This window comes from Gopherus flavomarginatus, chromosome 1, assembly GCF_025201925.1.
Source record: "Gopherus flavomarginatus isolate rGopFla2 chromosome 1, rGopFla2.mat.asm, whole genome shotgun sequence".
Taxonomy (NCBI): domain Eukaryota; kingdom Metazoa; phylum Chordata; order Testudines; family Testudinidae; genus Gopherus; species Gopherus flavomarginatus.
In genome coordinates this window covers 8546530-8562632 of record NC_066617.1, presented here as the reverse complement: position 1 = coordinate 8562632, position 16103 = coordinate 8546530, and the positions used below count along the sequence as shown (strand labels likewise).

The 16103-nt window shown below is 42.4% G+C and overlaps 1 protein-coding gene across 1 annotated transcript in view; it reads left to right on the top strand.

The window, feature by feature from the left end:
- Window positions 1–16103, top strand: part of LRGUK (leucine rich repeats and guanylate kinase domain containing) — an 83081-nt gene that overhangs the window by 47127 nt on the left and 19851 nt on the right. The window contains exons 12-16 of the mRNA XM_050936846.1: window positions 2477–2573; window positions 3737–3850; window positions 7352–7553; window positions 8727–8840; window positions 13800–13957. Of these exons, the coding sequence (XP_050792803.1) occupies window positions 2477–2573; window positions 3737–3850; window positions 7352–7553; window positions 8727–8840; window positions 13800–13957 (685 nt within the window). The remainder of the gene's footprint in view (window positions 1–2476; window positions 2574–3736; window positions 3851–7351; window positions 7554–8726; window positions 8841–13799; window positions 13958–16103) is intronic.

The following is a 16103-nucleotide window of genomic DNA, read 5'->3' as shown; positions in this document are numbered from 1 at the left end:
AGAGGTTTTACAAGATTTTCATTACAAAAACTCAAAAGAAATAAAAACAAGAAGGGCCTTGTTGGTGGGTTTTTTTATTTGTACTGCTGTAGCACCTAGGAGCTTTAGTCATTGACCAGGAACCAACTGTGCTTGGTGATGACTAGTTTATGGTATTAGGAAACACTTATGGGAGAAGAAAAGAAAACTGAAAGAAACCTAAGCAGTTCAAAGTTAAATGCAAATGGTACCTGTACTCACATAGGTTTTGGCATAGAAAGTAATAGACATACAAGGATGTGATTCTCATTCACAGCAGGGTCCTTTTACACTACTCTGGCAATGTGAAAGGACTTAAGTATAAATGAGAACCAGGCTCACAAGAATTCTATGTATCATCAGTTACCCAATACCCATCCCAAATAAAGCATGTTTGTGTCACACGTGGGAATGAAATCTGGTGCCCAGACTCACAGTTCCCAGACCTAGACAATGCTGCCCCAAAGTGTGACATGGCCTTTTTTCATTCTGTGATCTCCAGCTTGAGGCTTCAATACCCAAAGCTCACCATACAAGCTGTCTGTCCAGTTGTATTTTGCAAAACTGGTTAACATACATTATCAGTGTTTTAATAACACAGCCAGGCTCTGTATATTTAGATGCGAGTATTTTTTGCTATGTTTTGTCTGGGATGGATCCGTCAAAAAGTCAAGGAGACAAAATATTGTCAGTGTAAGTCTATTGTGACAGACCCAGGCCAGTGTGGTACAGGAGTCTGGTAGAGGGCAAATATACTAGTCACTGGCTGAGTAGTTTTCTGTTCCCTGAGTGACTAGAGCAGGGGCTGCACTGGAGTAATCCGGAACCTGTTAGAACCAATTAAGGCAGACAGGCTGATTAGAACACCTGCAGCCAATCAAGGCAGGCTAATCAGGGCACCTGGGTTTAAAAAGGAGCTCACTCCAGTCAGGGAGGGAGGAGCTAGAGCAGAGGAAGTGCGGTGTGAGGAGCTGGGAGCAAGAGGCACAAGGAGCTGAGAGTGAGAGGCTGTGCTGCTGGAGGACTATGGAGTACAAGTGTTATCAGACACCAGGAGGAAGGTCCTGTGGTGAGGATAAAGAAGGTGTTTGGAGGAGGCCATGGGGAAGTAGCCCAGGGGGGTGTAGCTATCATGCAGCTGTTACAGGCAGCACTATAGACAGCTGCAATCCACAGGGCCCTGGGCTGGAACCCAGAGTAGAGGGCGGGCCCAGGTTCCCCCCAAACCTCCCAACTCCTGATCAGACACAGGAGGAGTTGATCCAGACTGTGGGGAAGATCACTGAGGTGAGCAAAATCTGCCAATAATTGCAGGACCCACCAAGGTAGAGGAGGAACTTTGTCACACTATGCATAACATTTTGGTTCTGCTTGTCCTATTGTACAAAAGCACTATTAGCAAAGTACCACCTCTCAGGAATGTGATCCACCGTTAGGAGTGACTGAGGACCATATGCCGGTGCTTATGTGAAACAGAATGTTTAGGAAGGGACTGGAGCCTTTAAACTAAAATTTCTTCATATGGAGACTTTGCTATTTGGCCAGATTCATATTTGTATGACCCGCATCTCGAAAGAAAGTTAATGTGTCAGATACTTCAAATTGTTGCCCTTAAATATCATTTAAATGTGCATTTTAAATAGCTCCCTTACCTCCCCTACTTCCATCCAACCTCATTGATTCCAGCACTGATACCCTCTTACTGCTGGGGCTGGAGCTCACCACTGGTCCTTCCATCTACTTCAGGGATAGGCAACCTATGGCACGTGTGCTGAAGGCGGCACGCAAACTGATTTTCAGTGACACTCACACTGCCTGGGTCCTGGCCACCGGTCCGGGGGGCTCTGCATTTTAATTTAATTTTAAATGAAGCTTCTTAAACATTTTAAAAATGTTATTTACTTTACATAAAACAATAGTTTTAGTTATATATTTTATACTTATAGAAAGAGACCTTCTAAAAACATTAAAATGTATTACTGGCACGCGAAACCTTAAATTAGAGTGAATAAATGAAGATTCGGCACACAATTTCTGAAAGGTTGCCAACCCCTGAGCTACTTCTATAAATTGCTCAACCTGCCTCCCACCACCCCTTCCTATATCTAAGATTCCTATCTATCAGCCAGGTGTCAACATAGCCAAGGGGGAAACGGGGGAGGATGAATTTATCACTTCCCTACTTAACGGTGCTGTGACAGCTTCCACTCAGACAGTCCTGTGTGTTTGGATTTATAGCCCAAATGTAATGTTATATTAATACAGGTTTTTTGCATTTATAGGTTAGTCTTTCAAATATGCAGCATTAGTGGTATGATTTGCACCTCTTTATAGTCTCATATTTCTTCTCTGTTTAAAATAAAATGATTTCTAGTGCTCTTCCCTCCTTCTCTTTCACTACCAGCTTTTTAAATGATTGAAAACTGGTGGTTCCTTTAACATACCATATATCTTCCAGCCCCTGTCACACCACGAGGGCATCTTACTTCGGAGAAGACAACAGACTTGATTACTACTTCATTTCTCAGGAGGTGTTTGACAATATGTTGAACATGGTAAGAATTGGACTTGTGTCTTGGTAGGCCTAATCCTGTAGTATTAGTGAGTTCACTGCATCTCCCTTAAACAAAATAGTCTCTAAAGGTCTGATTTCAGAAAAAATGAGATGTGTGCACAATTACGTGGCAAATATGCATGTCCAGTAAGCACAGTTGCATGTGCAAATCAGGTATTTATTTGTGCAAATCATCAGCTAGACTGTCTCTTATTGTGTTTAGCTAAAGTACCTTTTACTATGGGGCACATAGATCAGTTGGAGTCTTTAAATACTATTGTAATATTAATTAATAATAGGTCATTTGCATATGTGAATACTGTGGGGTGGGGGGAGGATAGGGGTGCTAGAAAGCCAAAAGGAGGCTTGTGGATAGGGTCCTGCCATGTTTCTCAGTGTTCTAGGAGTCCTATGGGGAGCACAGGATTTAAAGGGAAGCAGATTGATCCAGGCATTGTACCTGCCTCTCTTCTCTCTATAGACAGAATGTCTCCAGCTACTGCTTCTGGTGTGTATTTGTACTCCCAATGCAATTTGGGCTCAAAAAGCCCAATGATAGTACGTTATTGGTAGATACACAAGGCCTACACATTCATAAGCCATTGAGCTCATGTTTAGTGTTTACCTCTCAATGACAGTGTGGTTTAATTTCCAAAGATTATCTTTGGACACACACTACTGGGCACCAAAGTTTTATTTGTCAAGTTTCACTGTTGAAATTTACTTCCCAAATATATGTTCTCCTTGCAGGTTCGCTTTGTGTATCCACTTTTCTCTTTGGTATCTTCTCTTTTATCCTGTGCTGCCATTCATTCTGATGCTTTGTCAAAGGAAGATGCCCCTTGCTTTAGATCTTGTGCTTCTTTGCAGGGTGAATGAATAACCAATGTAAAGTTGTAACCTGTCAGCTGCTTGTTTTCAATGAGCTGATGTTTTATTATTCACAAACAATGTACAAGCCTGCACCCTTGAGGCCTATTCTTTGCTGCTCTCTGCAAGTTTTACACCCCAGGTGGCCTTGTTATCACTGATGATTTAGGCTTTGTGGAACGGTATACTAATGGTAACCAAGTCTAGAACAATCATTTTTACTGTGCTTCTTTAGGAAAGTTGTTTTCATTACAGTCTTTCCATTGTCATGACACACCACCATTTTAATTCCAGGGGAAATTTATTGCAACCTATAAATACAGCGGCCACTACTATGGATTAGGAAGAGATACTGTAGAATCCATTGCCAGAGAGGGACTGGCAAGCTGTGTTCATTTGGAAATAGAGGTAGGCATTACTATTTCTTAACCATTATAACATCATCAAAAAACAAAACATGGAATGTCCATAATCAATCCAAAAGAATAACATTGTCCTTTGTAGTTTTGCTCTAATTAAATAATTCTCTTTATGAGAATTCCTGTCATGTGAGAGGAAGGATGACCCAGTGGTCAGAGCACTAAGCTAGGACTTGGGAGACCCCATTCAATTTCCTGCTCTTCTACAGACTTCCTGTGTGACCTTGGGCAGGTTACTAGGCCTGGATGCATAAAAGAAGTTAGACGTTGCTAAGTTGAGCATCAGCCCCCCGCAACTTTTGGGAGTCTAGAAAATCATAGAAACACACTGCAATTCACAAACCCTGAGTTAGGTGCCTAGGCTCCCCATACAATAAATGGGGAGAGATAGGGGCCTTAGAATGCTGTTCACAAAAGCTAGCATGCCAGGCAGGGAGACACCTAAGCTAACCAGAGGAAGATGACCAGAGGGATGTGTGCTAAGTCACTCAAGGAGATAGGTCTCTAAGTTCAGGCTGCAGGGAGGTGCCATCTCTGCTAGCAAGTCACAGCTGGGATACCCATCCCTTATAACTTGTAGCCCAATGGCTGGTGTACTCATGTGGGAGATGCCTGGTTCAAGTACTTCTGTCACCTGGGAGGGAGAAGGGATTCGAACTGAGATCCACCGCCTCTTAGGTAAGTGCTGTAATCATTGTGCTATAGGATAGTCTGTTATGGGGCTCCCTCAATCTCTCTTGTTGAAGCTTTTCCACTATGGATAAATAGCTAAAGAATCATTGGAGTAGGTTGAGTGGAGCCTGGGTGAGTGCTCTAACCACTGAGCTACAGAGTCATTCTCATGCTTGTGCTCCCTCACTCTCTCTCTGGCCCACATGACTCTTTAATTATTGCTCCACAGTGGAATCGCTTCAACAGGAGAGATTGAGGGAGCCCCACAACAGAATACCTCATAACTCAGTGGTTAGAGCTCTCACCTGAGAGCTGGTAGATCTCAGTTCAAATCCCTTCTTCCTCTCAGATGGAGGAAGGACTCGAACCTCTCCCACATCCCCGATGAGTACCCTAAGCACTGGGAGAAAAGTTATGCCCTGTGTGAATTTGCCTGAGGGGCCCAATTTGGTAGGCTGCCTTTGAGCACACCTACTGGATCAGGCCCCGCCTGTGGTTAGGCAGCCAAACATCTTCCTTCTGCTGGTTTGTAGATTGCTGTGGGACTTGGGGGCCCAGCGGGAGGCAGCAGTGCGCACACACAGAGACAGAAACATTGGTGCCTAGGGAACGTTATATTGCAAATACGTAGGTGCCGAGTAAGTTTAGGTGCCTACAAAATTCAGTGGGAGTAGTTTATGTGCATTATTATTAATCATTTATATATTGCCAGAAGTGTACAAGACACTGTATAGCGATAGCTCTGTATCAAAGGGCCAACACTTAAATGGTCTGATCTTGCAATCTGAGTGCCTATTTTGAGGTATTAGCATACTCAACTCCCATTGACTTCAACAGGATGCTCAGCTTCTCACAGGCTAGGACCCTAAATTCACAAGTGAAGACAAACTGGACATGATACAGTGGGATGTGCCTCATATAGCTTGAATGCCTCTCAAAATAGGTGTATTACTAAATGATGGAGAAGTTAGGGCTTGTATATGAATCGGGAAGTTACTGTGGCTTTATTGGATATTATCAATAGCAATATCATGGACAGCTAGTTAAGAAATGCCTCTGGTGCCAGACTTCTAAAGCGTGTAATAATTATGCAGCAATCTGCATTGCTGTGGATTCTACCTGTTGATGACAAACCATAATGATGAGTTATGCATCTGAAACAGAAAGGCTTCAAGTTCATTATCATCTCTTAAGCCCCTAACAAAAGTGATTCATGCCTATTAAAAGAACATTTTAATTATGGTTCATGAGCTGAGGCTAAAAATTTGGGCCATTTAATTCCCTTTAATCTACCACTGTTAGGTGGTAGAATTTGTCCCCTTTGTAGTAACTACATTTCAGTTCCTGTTGCATTCTGCAACACAGTAAGCAACACTGCACATGTTCCAGGGCACTTTCAGGACCCATCCCTTGTTGACGTGTCCCTTGGTGCATAGTTACCCCTTTTGAGCATAAAATTGCATGGCTGCATGTGCATGTTAGGCATACAATTTAAGTTTCAATCCTATTTTTCAGATACATCTTCAGTTTTAAGTTTCTCTTGGCCTCCACATAGACTCCATCCCCACCCCTCATTTCAGTGATGTCACGTTTTTGGTTTTTTATTTGTTTTACACTAGAAGGCACATTTTGTTGCTTTTGTAGACAGAGCTTATTGCAAACACCAGGGGTTCCTTGCATCTCTCTATTCCCACCAGCTTGTGTGTCACCCTCTGATCCATTTTTATTTGTAAGTAAGGCCAGGTCTACACTAGATGCTTACTTCGGTATAAGTAGGTCACTTGGGTGTGTGGAAAAAGCCACACTCCTGAGCAACGTACTTATATCGACCTTAACCCAGCGGTATGTTGGCTGGGTGATGCAAATTATGATGTCAGGAGAGAGTGTCTTCAGCAGAAGCACTGCAACTGTGCAGCTGCATCGGTGCAGCTGCGCCAATCCAAGCTTGTAGTGTAGACTTGCCCTAAGTGTAGGTATGTAAGACCCTCATCACACAAATACTTTCTTACTTGAACAGTATCATTGAAGTCAGTAGGACTGTTCTCATGCTTAAAGTTAAGCATGTTTGTGTTTATAGGATTGGGGGCATAAAGGACTCACTCAGGACTCATTTTTGCTGATTAGGCCCAGCCCTAGATTGAATGGGATGGAGCTATATAGCTCTATCTTCTCTCCTTTGCCTTTGGGGATTTGTATATCACAGATGGTTGTGGGGGAAGTCAGGATGGAGCACCCCAAATGCTACCCAAAGCAGAGGGTTGCAGTTTTGTCCAGCCCTTACATATTAGCCTTCCTCTCCTCACCATTATACAGCCACATATGCAGAATTTAGTATTAAACATAGAAGCCAGTTGATCTGTTCCAAGTGCTTTAGGATCTTGTATAAATGCCACATGCTGTACTGTATTTTTTAGTTCTTTATGTTATTCAGGTATGTTTAGTGCAGATGTAGATGTCCCCCTTTCTCGGAATCTCGTGGTTTGGTACAAGGGATCCTGTCAGAAATTCAAAATCAATTCACTTACCATCATAAACCCACTGTGGTTTAATAAACCCTCATTCTCCGAAAGTTATCAGGCTGCTCAGCATTAGTTAGAAAAACATTCTGATTGAGAAGAAGATTCTGATGTTCCCTGTGAAAATAAAAGGGTCAAATTCATTGGTGGTGTAAATTGGTCAGAAAATGTTTGTAAGAAATACAGTAGTATGACTTCTGACATGCAAAATAAGGGGAAGAAAGGGGATAGGGCCTAACAGGAAGAAGTCACCGAGTTTCAGGACTGAAACATTTTTGGGTGCTTTCTGTCTAATTTTAAAGGGTGTGCAAAGTTTAAAAAATACCTACTTTGAACCTCGATATATCCTGTTAGTACCAATGAACAAAGAAAAATATGAGGGACATCTGCGGAGAAAGGGGCTGTTTAGCAGGCCAGAGATTGAAACTGCAGTCTCCAGAGTGGACATGTATATCAAAATAAATCAGGATTTTCCAGGATACTTTGATGCGGTAATTAACACAGGTGAGTTAATCTCTTTTGTACCAAGAATCTGATTACCCAGGGTGATGGCAACAGATGCCCCCAAACTGCCATGCAGATAAAGTAGTTTCTGAAACAAAAACTAGGGAAGGCAAATTGATGCTCAAAGTAGCTGGTTTGAGTCTGGGGACATAAAGAACTGCAGATTTGTATCTTTGTCACCTCAAGATTTAATTACTGCATTATGCGCTAGCTACATCTTAAATCCAGCAAGAAACTGAATCTGGTGTAGAATTCAGCTGCACATTTGTTAAGCAGTGTCTCTCGTGAGGCTGTTACACTGAAGCTTCATGACCTGCCCTAAGACCCAGATCCTAAAGATCTGGGCCTAATTGTCTGCTGGTTTCTGAATGGAATTCAGTGTGTTTTCATCCTGTTAGGCCCTAAATGGCCTGAGACATGGCTGCCTTTTAACCTGTTCTATACTGCCTCCGTTGAGGTCCACAGGGGGATAAAGAGAGCAGTGGCTGCAAGGGCCTTCTCTGTGAGGACCCTTCTACTTTGAAACTTGATCACCTCCTTGAGGTAAAATAATTGAATCTGTTGATCTTTGTGGTATTGTGAAACAAATGTTTTCTCCCTGTGTTTAGGGAGTGAGGGAACATCATGAGGGAAGGTATCAAGTGGTAGGACAGAAGATTTTTCCTAGTTTATTATGTTTTTTGACTGGCCATTGCTGGGGTGGATTTGGGTCAAGGGTTTAGATGAAATTGCTGGCCTTGTGAATTATTACAATTATATTTTTAATTATTGTCAAGGGCACCTGAAGCCAGGGATAGGGAGCCTTACATTTTTTAGTCTAAAACGGAAGAAATAAAAGGCAATAAATAAAATCAGATTGAGGAGGAGAACATTTAGTCTGATTTATAGGAATTTAGAATGTAGCTGAATTTAGGAAGAGCTTCTTCATGGTAGTAGGCTGTGGATGATTCCCCTCATCACTTGAGGAACATTTACAGATAGATTGGGAATACATTTACCAGAGAATGTATTGTGGAGAACAAGCCCAAACTGGTAGGGAGGTAGGCTGGGTGAACTAGCAGGACATTTTCATCTCTGACTTCTGCGATGTTATAATTTCGTGCTGGTGCTGGGCAGTTCTTTTATCATACATCCTTTCCCTCCCTCCTTGAAATGTGCATCTGTTTCCTGTAGATGATTATGATGAGGCATACACACAGCTGAGTCTCCTCATAAAGGAATACCTAGGTATGATACAGACTTCAGATTTGGACAGCAGTTGGGTCTTGGACGACAAAGCATTCACAGGTACTGTACATGACTTTCCAACTGTGCCTGCCAGTCAGGAACTAACACCAACTTTATTAGGAGAGTGTTACTAATTGTTGTCAGATGCCTACCGGTGTGGTGCTCTGCTCTCTTCAGTGTTGATATCACTTGGCTGCGTGCGTGTGTTCCCTCTGTGTGCAGTTCCAGCTCTGCGCAGATAGCTGACACAGCAGGAGAAAACCCCCAATGACCACAGAGTCCAGTAAGGTATGAAGGCATGTCAGCCAGGTTTATTGTCAAACGAAGCACAATGATAGTTCCCCCTAGATTTTTACTCTAGTGCAGGGCATACTACTAATATGTGCCCCCTGGCAATGGACTCAGCTCAGTCAGTGGCGGGACTTTCCACTTCCCCCTCGGCTAGACAAAGACAGCGCCCCAGGGATGCATTCTTATACACAGGGACAAACAAGTTACACATCACTCCTGACGTATTGAGGTGCAGCCCCTCTATGCCGCAAGGTACAACCCCTCTATGTAGTAAGGTGTCACCTCTCACCTTGTACATGTTGGTTTGAACAAAACAACTCTATCCGTCATATTACCCTTTTGCCCCTGTCATTGGGGTGGGTTAGCCTGTTCCTTGTTATCTGTGGATTGTTCCAGTATAGAGTGTTCTGGTACCGTGTTTATGCTTCAATACACTATGTGGATATATGTTTATGCAACATCAGCCCTTTTCTTGCCAGCTTCTGTGAGCAGGGCCTGCCAAGTCTTGACCATTACTTTAGTTCAGGCCTCAGGCCTCAAACCAGGCCTCTGATACCAAGGTTTATGTCTCAGGGCCTCCTCTTACTACACTAATTACTTGTCAATTATAAACCTTAGTGCTCTATGTGTGAGAGAGGTGGCCTCCGTGATTACTGGCCTGTGAAAACTGCAGGCCTCCCACTGAGTCATGTGCCTCCCTGATTGCCCCTCTCCTAGGAACCGAGTCTGTAATGCTGCTCCTTCCGGTTACTTACAGTTACTTTATATGGCAGCTGACTTGGGAGAACAGTGTTGGGAAGAGTGCATTGTGTGACCCTAATGTTATATGGAGGCAGATTACTCCCTAACTGATAGACATCCACTCATCAGGGAAGATTTTTAAGTGAGATTCACAACACAAAACATGTCACCTTGGTTGACATCTTTGTACCTATCAGGCTAATGAGAAAAAAGAAGTTGGGCTGTGAGACTGAACACTTATATTCCTCCTGGCCTCAGGGTGATCAGAGATATGAATGAGGTCTCTCCAAATCAGGATCACTCTTGCCATTAGCCAATCACCCCAGTCTCCTTTTAACAATAATTCTTTACTGCCGAGTTAGCCTGGGTGATTGACACCTGGGTTAACCTAGCTTGGGTACAGCCACACTTCACAGTCACATCTGAGTTACTTTGTCCTCGGTGGTGCTGCACGCCTTTATGTGTGTCACTAGAGCTTTGGGGGCATATCCCATGATTCTTTGTGCTGCAGTAAACTAAGTCTCTTTAGGAGTCTTTCCCAGTGAATTGTGGGAGAACTTGCCTATCATTTTGGACATACAGGGAAATTGTGGGAAGGCACTGCAGGACTATCAGCACTTGGGTGATTTAGCCCGTATTCTCACTGCAAAGTGGGTGGCATACCAGCCTGAGTGCAAGGGGAACCCAGGCTCTCACCCATACCCGCAGCTGGGCCAGCTAGCTCAGGTGTAAAGCACCACTAAATTCAGATGTGTGGACAGGAGGAGACTTAGGGCTGGTCTACACTACGGGGGAAAATCGATCTTAGATACACAACTTCAGTGAATAACGTAGCTGAAGTCGAAGTATCTAAGATCGAATTACTCACCATCCTCACGGCGCGGGATCGATGTCCGCTGCTCCCCCTGTCGATTCCGCAACTCCGTTCGGGTTGGTGGAGTTACAGAACCGATATAAGTGCATTCGGGGATCGATATATCGCGTCTAGATGAGACGCGATATATCGATCCCCGAGCAATCGATTGCTACCCACCGATACGGCGGGTAGTGAAGACGTACCCTTAGAGGAGACACTTGAGCTAACTCTGTGGTGAAGACCCTTAATGGTGAGACATGCTTCTCCGCAATGCCAAGTAAGTTATTAAAGAAATCCATCCTTATTCTGGCCCTAGATTCCGTTCTGTTTCCTCTGTTTGGTCTATACACTTTTGTAGCTAAGAGAGCCCCCAGTGGGAATGAGGAAGGGGAGACAGAGTATCTTGACGGGGATTTGCATAATAAAGAAAGACAAGAAACTTGTTTAGGATAGCTCTTTTCTCCAAGAGCTTCCATAGTGCACAGCTTGTTTTAGATCCAATGGGGAAGGAGGGTGACTGTTTTCCTAAATAGGGGAACAGCCAGTAGTCATGACCTTCTGCATGGCTTGCAAGGCTGCAGGTAGGAGACTCTGAAGAGCGCGTAAGACTAGCACAAAAACATTAATGAAAAAGTGTAAAATTTATTACTTTTTCATGTCAAGTGGTTTCATATCCTGAAAAAATTAATAAATGTTGATTTATCTGCGGGGAATGAAAAGCCTCAACGTATAAATACTACCATGACAGGTAGCTTTTAAAGAAACCAATAAATGTAATCTAAATCTGGACTGTCTTAATTTTCACTTCTAGCAGTGCCAGTGTTTGTTTGAGGTTAGGGAAGGCTTGTGGGACTGACTGGATTTTGGAGAAGCAGGTTACCATGTATGCTGTATCATGTTCTTGCAATCCTGCTCTTAGTGTTTTAGCAGAAAATAACTAGGGCAGGTGTTCTCAAATTTCATTGCACTGTGATCCCCTTCTGACAACAAACATTACTACATGATCCCAGGAAGGGGAACAGAAGCCTGAACCTGCCTGAGCCCCACTACCACCCGGGGTGGGGTGGGGGTCAAAGCTGAAGCCTAATGGCTTCAGCCTCAGGCAGGGGGCTGGTAACCTGAGCCCTGTGGCCGACGGTTGAAGCACTCGGGCTTAGGCCCCGGGTGGTGGGGGTTGGGCTTCAGCCCTGGGCCCCAGCAAGTCTAAGTTAGCCCTGGTGACCCTATTAAAATGGGATCCCAACCCACAGTTTGAGAACAGCTGCGCTAGGGTCTTTCTGGCACAGGAGGGAGAGCAAAGTGGAAGGATTACGGACAGAAGAGATTCTTATCTAATTATAATATGTTCTATCTAAAGCACCTGACATTCCTTTAACAACATCTTAATATTCTTTCACATTTTGAAATTGTGTCAATTTATACTTTGTAGCTAACCACAGAAATTCCATTAATAGTACCGGGTTTTGGTAATTTTACTCTCCATAAAGTAACTTTTAAATTGACTGTGCATCGTTAAATTCACTTCGAGCTTCATTTATAGGAGTTTAAATAAATTTAACTATCTTAGTTCTGGAGAGAGTGTCTCTTCTTATGGACTGTCTGAAATAATTGATTTTAAAGAATTTGCCTAAAGGCTGACTTTATTATGGACATTTTTAGTAAGAGAGTAGAAGGGAGAAGATTGGTTCTGTGATATTATGAGAGGTTGTTAATTCTTTTTTTAATGAGCTGCCATTTGAGATCTTTTGTTCATGTACAGAGTAAAGACACTGGGAGAGAATCGATAAGCTCTTCTTTTGAAACACTTTTTATAGAAGAAATTACTATACTAGCTAGCATGATGATAATGCTTTGCGCGTACTTAGCAGTTTTCATCCAAGATTTTGGTGCTTTATAACTATTAAGTAAGCTTCACAACACTCTGGATAGTAATACATACTTCACAATATTTCACAGATGGGACACTGGGGCTGTAGCTGATTATCAGTGGTGCTGAGCACTCAGAATTCCCATTGAAGTAGGTTTGAGTGGTGGGTGCTCAGCGTGTCTGAAAATCAGGCTCAGTAAATCATTTGCCGCACCTGGAATAGAACTCAGGAGCCCATAACTCCCCTGTTCTAATCACTAGATATTCCAGTATCTGCATATCAGCAACTTGAGCTGGTGGGGCTGAAGGACATTTGGGGAAAGTTGGCATTTATTTATTACATAATTACAGAACCAAACATACACAAAATATATGTGTGTGTAAGATTGTATGTGTTTGATTGTCTCCCTCTCCTCCACCCTTCATTTATTACTCTTCTCTTTAGATTGTAGGTACTTTGAGAGAATTACTTTTGTACAGCACCTACTACAGTGGGGCCTTTCTCCTGACTGGGTTTTCTAACCACTCCCATAATATAAATATTCGTTTCCTTTATTATTTTAAATTGATATTTAAGGGTAATTCGTTAGATAAACTGAAGCCCAGCCTCCTTATTTGTGGCTGTAGTTTTGCACCCTCGAATTTTGCTTGAAAAATAGTGTTAGTTGCATCTCCAGCTATCTGATTTAGTTGCATTTCTGACTACCTGTAAATCCGGTAGAGATGCAAGTACTTACATTTGCACCCAGAGGTGAATTATGTGCATAAAAATTCAGATGCAAATGATTCTGACAGAAGGAAGGGCAAGCGATTCAAGTTCCCTGGCTGTGAGGTAGGTCAAACATAGCCTCTAAACAGCTTACTAGCGGTAACAATGTTTAATAGCTAGCAGCTCAGGAAAATAAAATTAAGCAAAGCAACATGCCGTACTCCGTCAGTGGTTTCTGTTGAGTATTTTTGAGACCCTACACTTCCCTTAGTATTTTGAGGGTGAATTGATTAATATTTGTGAAATGCTTTACAAATTACAAAAAGTGCTATTTATTTTTATTCCATTCCTTGGGATCTATTTCTTAGAACTGAGTATCTTCTTATCTTTTTCACTTTCATTCTTACCATTTGCAAACCCAGAACAGTGCCAAAAGGTACATAGCTATTCTGAAACTGCAGACATGGAATTTCTCAAACAAGATTTCAACTTCTTGTAAACAGAGTTTACAGTAAGGGTTTTGTTGCAATAATAACAATACCTGTTCCCTACTAGATTCCAGCTCACTGTCTTTTGGAGATCACAAAGCTTTAACCAGTGGAGGGACCATTAGAATTGTCCAGCCTTCTGACATCAATGAATTTTCGGACTCTTCAGCCAAAAACTACTCTGCTAGAATCTCAGCCAAACTTGCTGCACAAAAGACCCCAGTGGTAAGGGGGAAATGCTCTAATTTTAGCATTATCGAATGCTAAACTATGAGTAGGGTGTTTAAGCTTTGGTCAATCCCTCCAGCCTCCATATAATTTTTACTGCTGTTCTCTGAACTCCTTCCAGTTTGTCAATATTTTCCCAGTAGTGGAATGCCCAGAATCAAATGCGCCAAAGGCAGCTGAAAGAAAATGGCATGAGCATCATCAACTGAGGAGGAGATAGGGTAGGGAACCGTGGGCCTAATCTTTTCACACCAGTTTTACACTAGAGCAGCTTCATTGATTCTGTAGAAGTTGCTCCTGATTTATGTGGTGTAAGTTAGATGAGGATCAGCTCCTATATAGTTTTACAAGAATGCATGGAAACAATCCAAATTCAGGATAAATAATGGACGTGCTGCCATGAGATACCAGGAAATTGTCTAACAGGACATCAAGAGCTTTGAACCCGATTCTGCTCCCATTGAAGTCAAAACTCTCATTCACCTGAGTGGCTGCATGCTTGGCATGGTTGCCACCAGAGATTAAATTCAGACATGTTTTGCTGCTGTTTTTTCTTCTTTTTTGACCCAGAGACTCAACAGTGTGCTTAAATTTCAAACAATCTTGTGCAATCTAAACTTCATTTTTTATAGGTTGTTCCCTAAAGGCAGACTTTAATTCACTCTCCTTGCAGGCAGTGGTGGAGTTGGTGCTGTCAAACAGATATTTCTAATGCTCCTTTTCAATGACAATGCTGGGGCGGGGGCGGGGAACGAAAGCTTCAAAATATGTTCCATTCCAGGGCTATGAAGTCATAATGATGAATGATGGTTTGGGCAGGTCTGGCTTGCTGGATAATTATTGCCACTATCTCTGTATTTATAGCCATCTACACCTGATTCTGATGTCTAGAGTTTTTATTCTGGATGGAGCAGAGAATCAAAAAAACCCACTGCTACCCAAGGCTTAAAAAAAGGCTTTCTTTAGTGGGGAGAAAGGTATGACTGTAAAATGGGCGACTCAGACAAACAGCCCTCCCATCTTTCAGACATCTTAAGAAAAATCCCATGTCTTGTGCCGTGTAGAGTTAAATATGTGTCATTTCATTTAATGTTTATTTCATCAGAATATATATTAGCTTAAGCTGAAGGAGAAGGCTGTGTTTCTCTCACTTCAGCAGCCTTCTGCCATCATCTGTATCGTAGCAATTTTATGCCTCTCTCTCTTTATTGCACCTTATGTCGACACTTCACATTTTGTCAAGCCAGGGAGATAAGTGTTTTATGATGAAGGTGGCTATAATTTAGCCCGGCTTTAAGTTCTTCAGTGGCTAAAAGGCTTTCTTTATTAGTTTCCATGTTCATCGCTGGTAATATCTGCCAAACTATTTACTAGGCCTTCTAAGTGCCCAATATATTTGTTCATGTGTATGATGAGGTTCTGTAGGATCGACTGAAGTGTCAATCAGTAAGTGCTCCGAGGTGAAGCACAAGTGCAGCTCTGATAATTTTCAGTATTAAAGATTGTAAATATGCCTGTTGGGATTTTAAAGTAAAATCCTGTCTAAATTGTTCCATTTGGAAGTAGAAATGAATCCTTTGTTTTTTGCATGTGTCATGACTGCTACAACTGCATTCCATGCTTCCTGTGTGTAGAATGGCAAAGTGAAAGAGAGCATAAAATAACTAGCACTGGCAATCCAGAAGCAGGCTAAGAGTAAAGGCTTGCTGACCAGGAAAAGAACCATCATTTCCCATGGCCTTTGCAACTGCTGGGTGCAAAACACGTTACACCAATGTTGCACATGTAGAAATAACTATACAAGTTGCAAGGCAGTACAGAACCAGGCCCTGCAATCCATACAAAGATCAGAAAGAATTGCTTCTTTACTAACTACATGCTTTGTGTAACAGCTGTCTGAAATCTGTGTTAGGTCTGGACCTAGCTGGAGTAGCAAAAGGAAAGGAATTCACAACAATCTGTGGATGAATAGGTACAACAAGACTCTCTTTCTTGTTCATCCTTTGCCATCTGAAGAGCCATTCCTGGGATGGGAGTCACAGAGAGTCACCAGATAAACTGTGGTGTGGGGTCTTATTGTACCATCGTGATGCCAAACCAGTGTGTAATAATGTCATCACAAGATGACTGTTGGGTTTTTTTG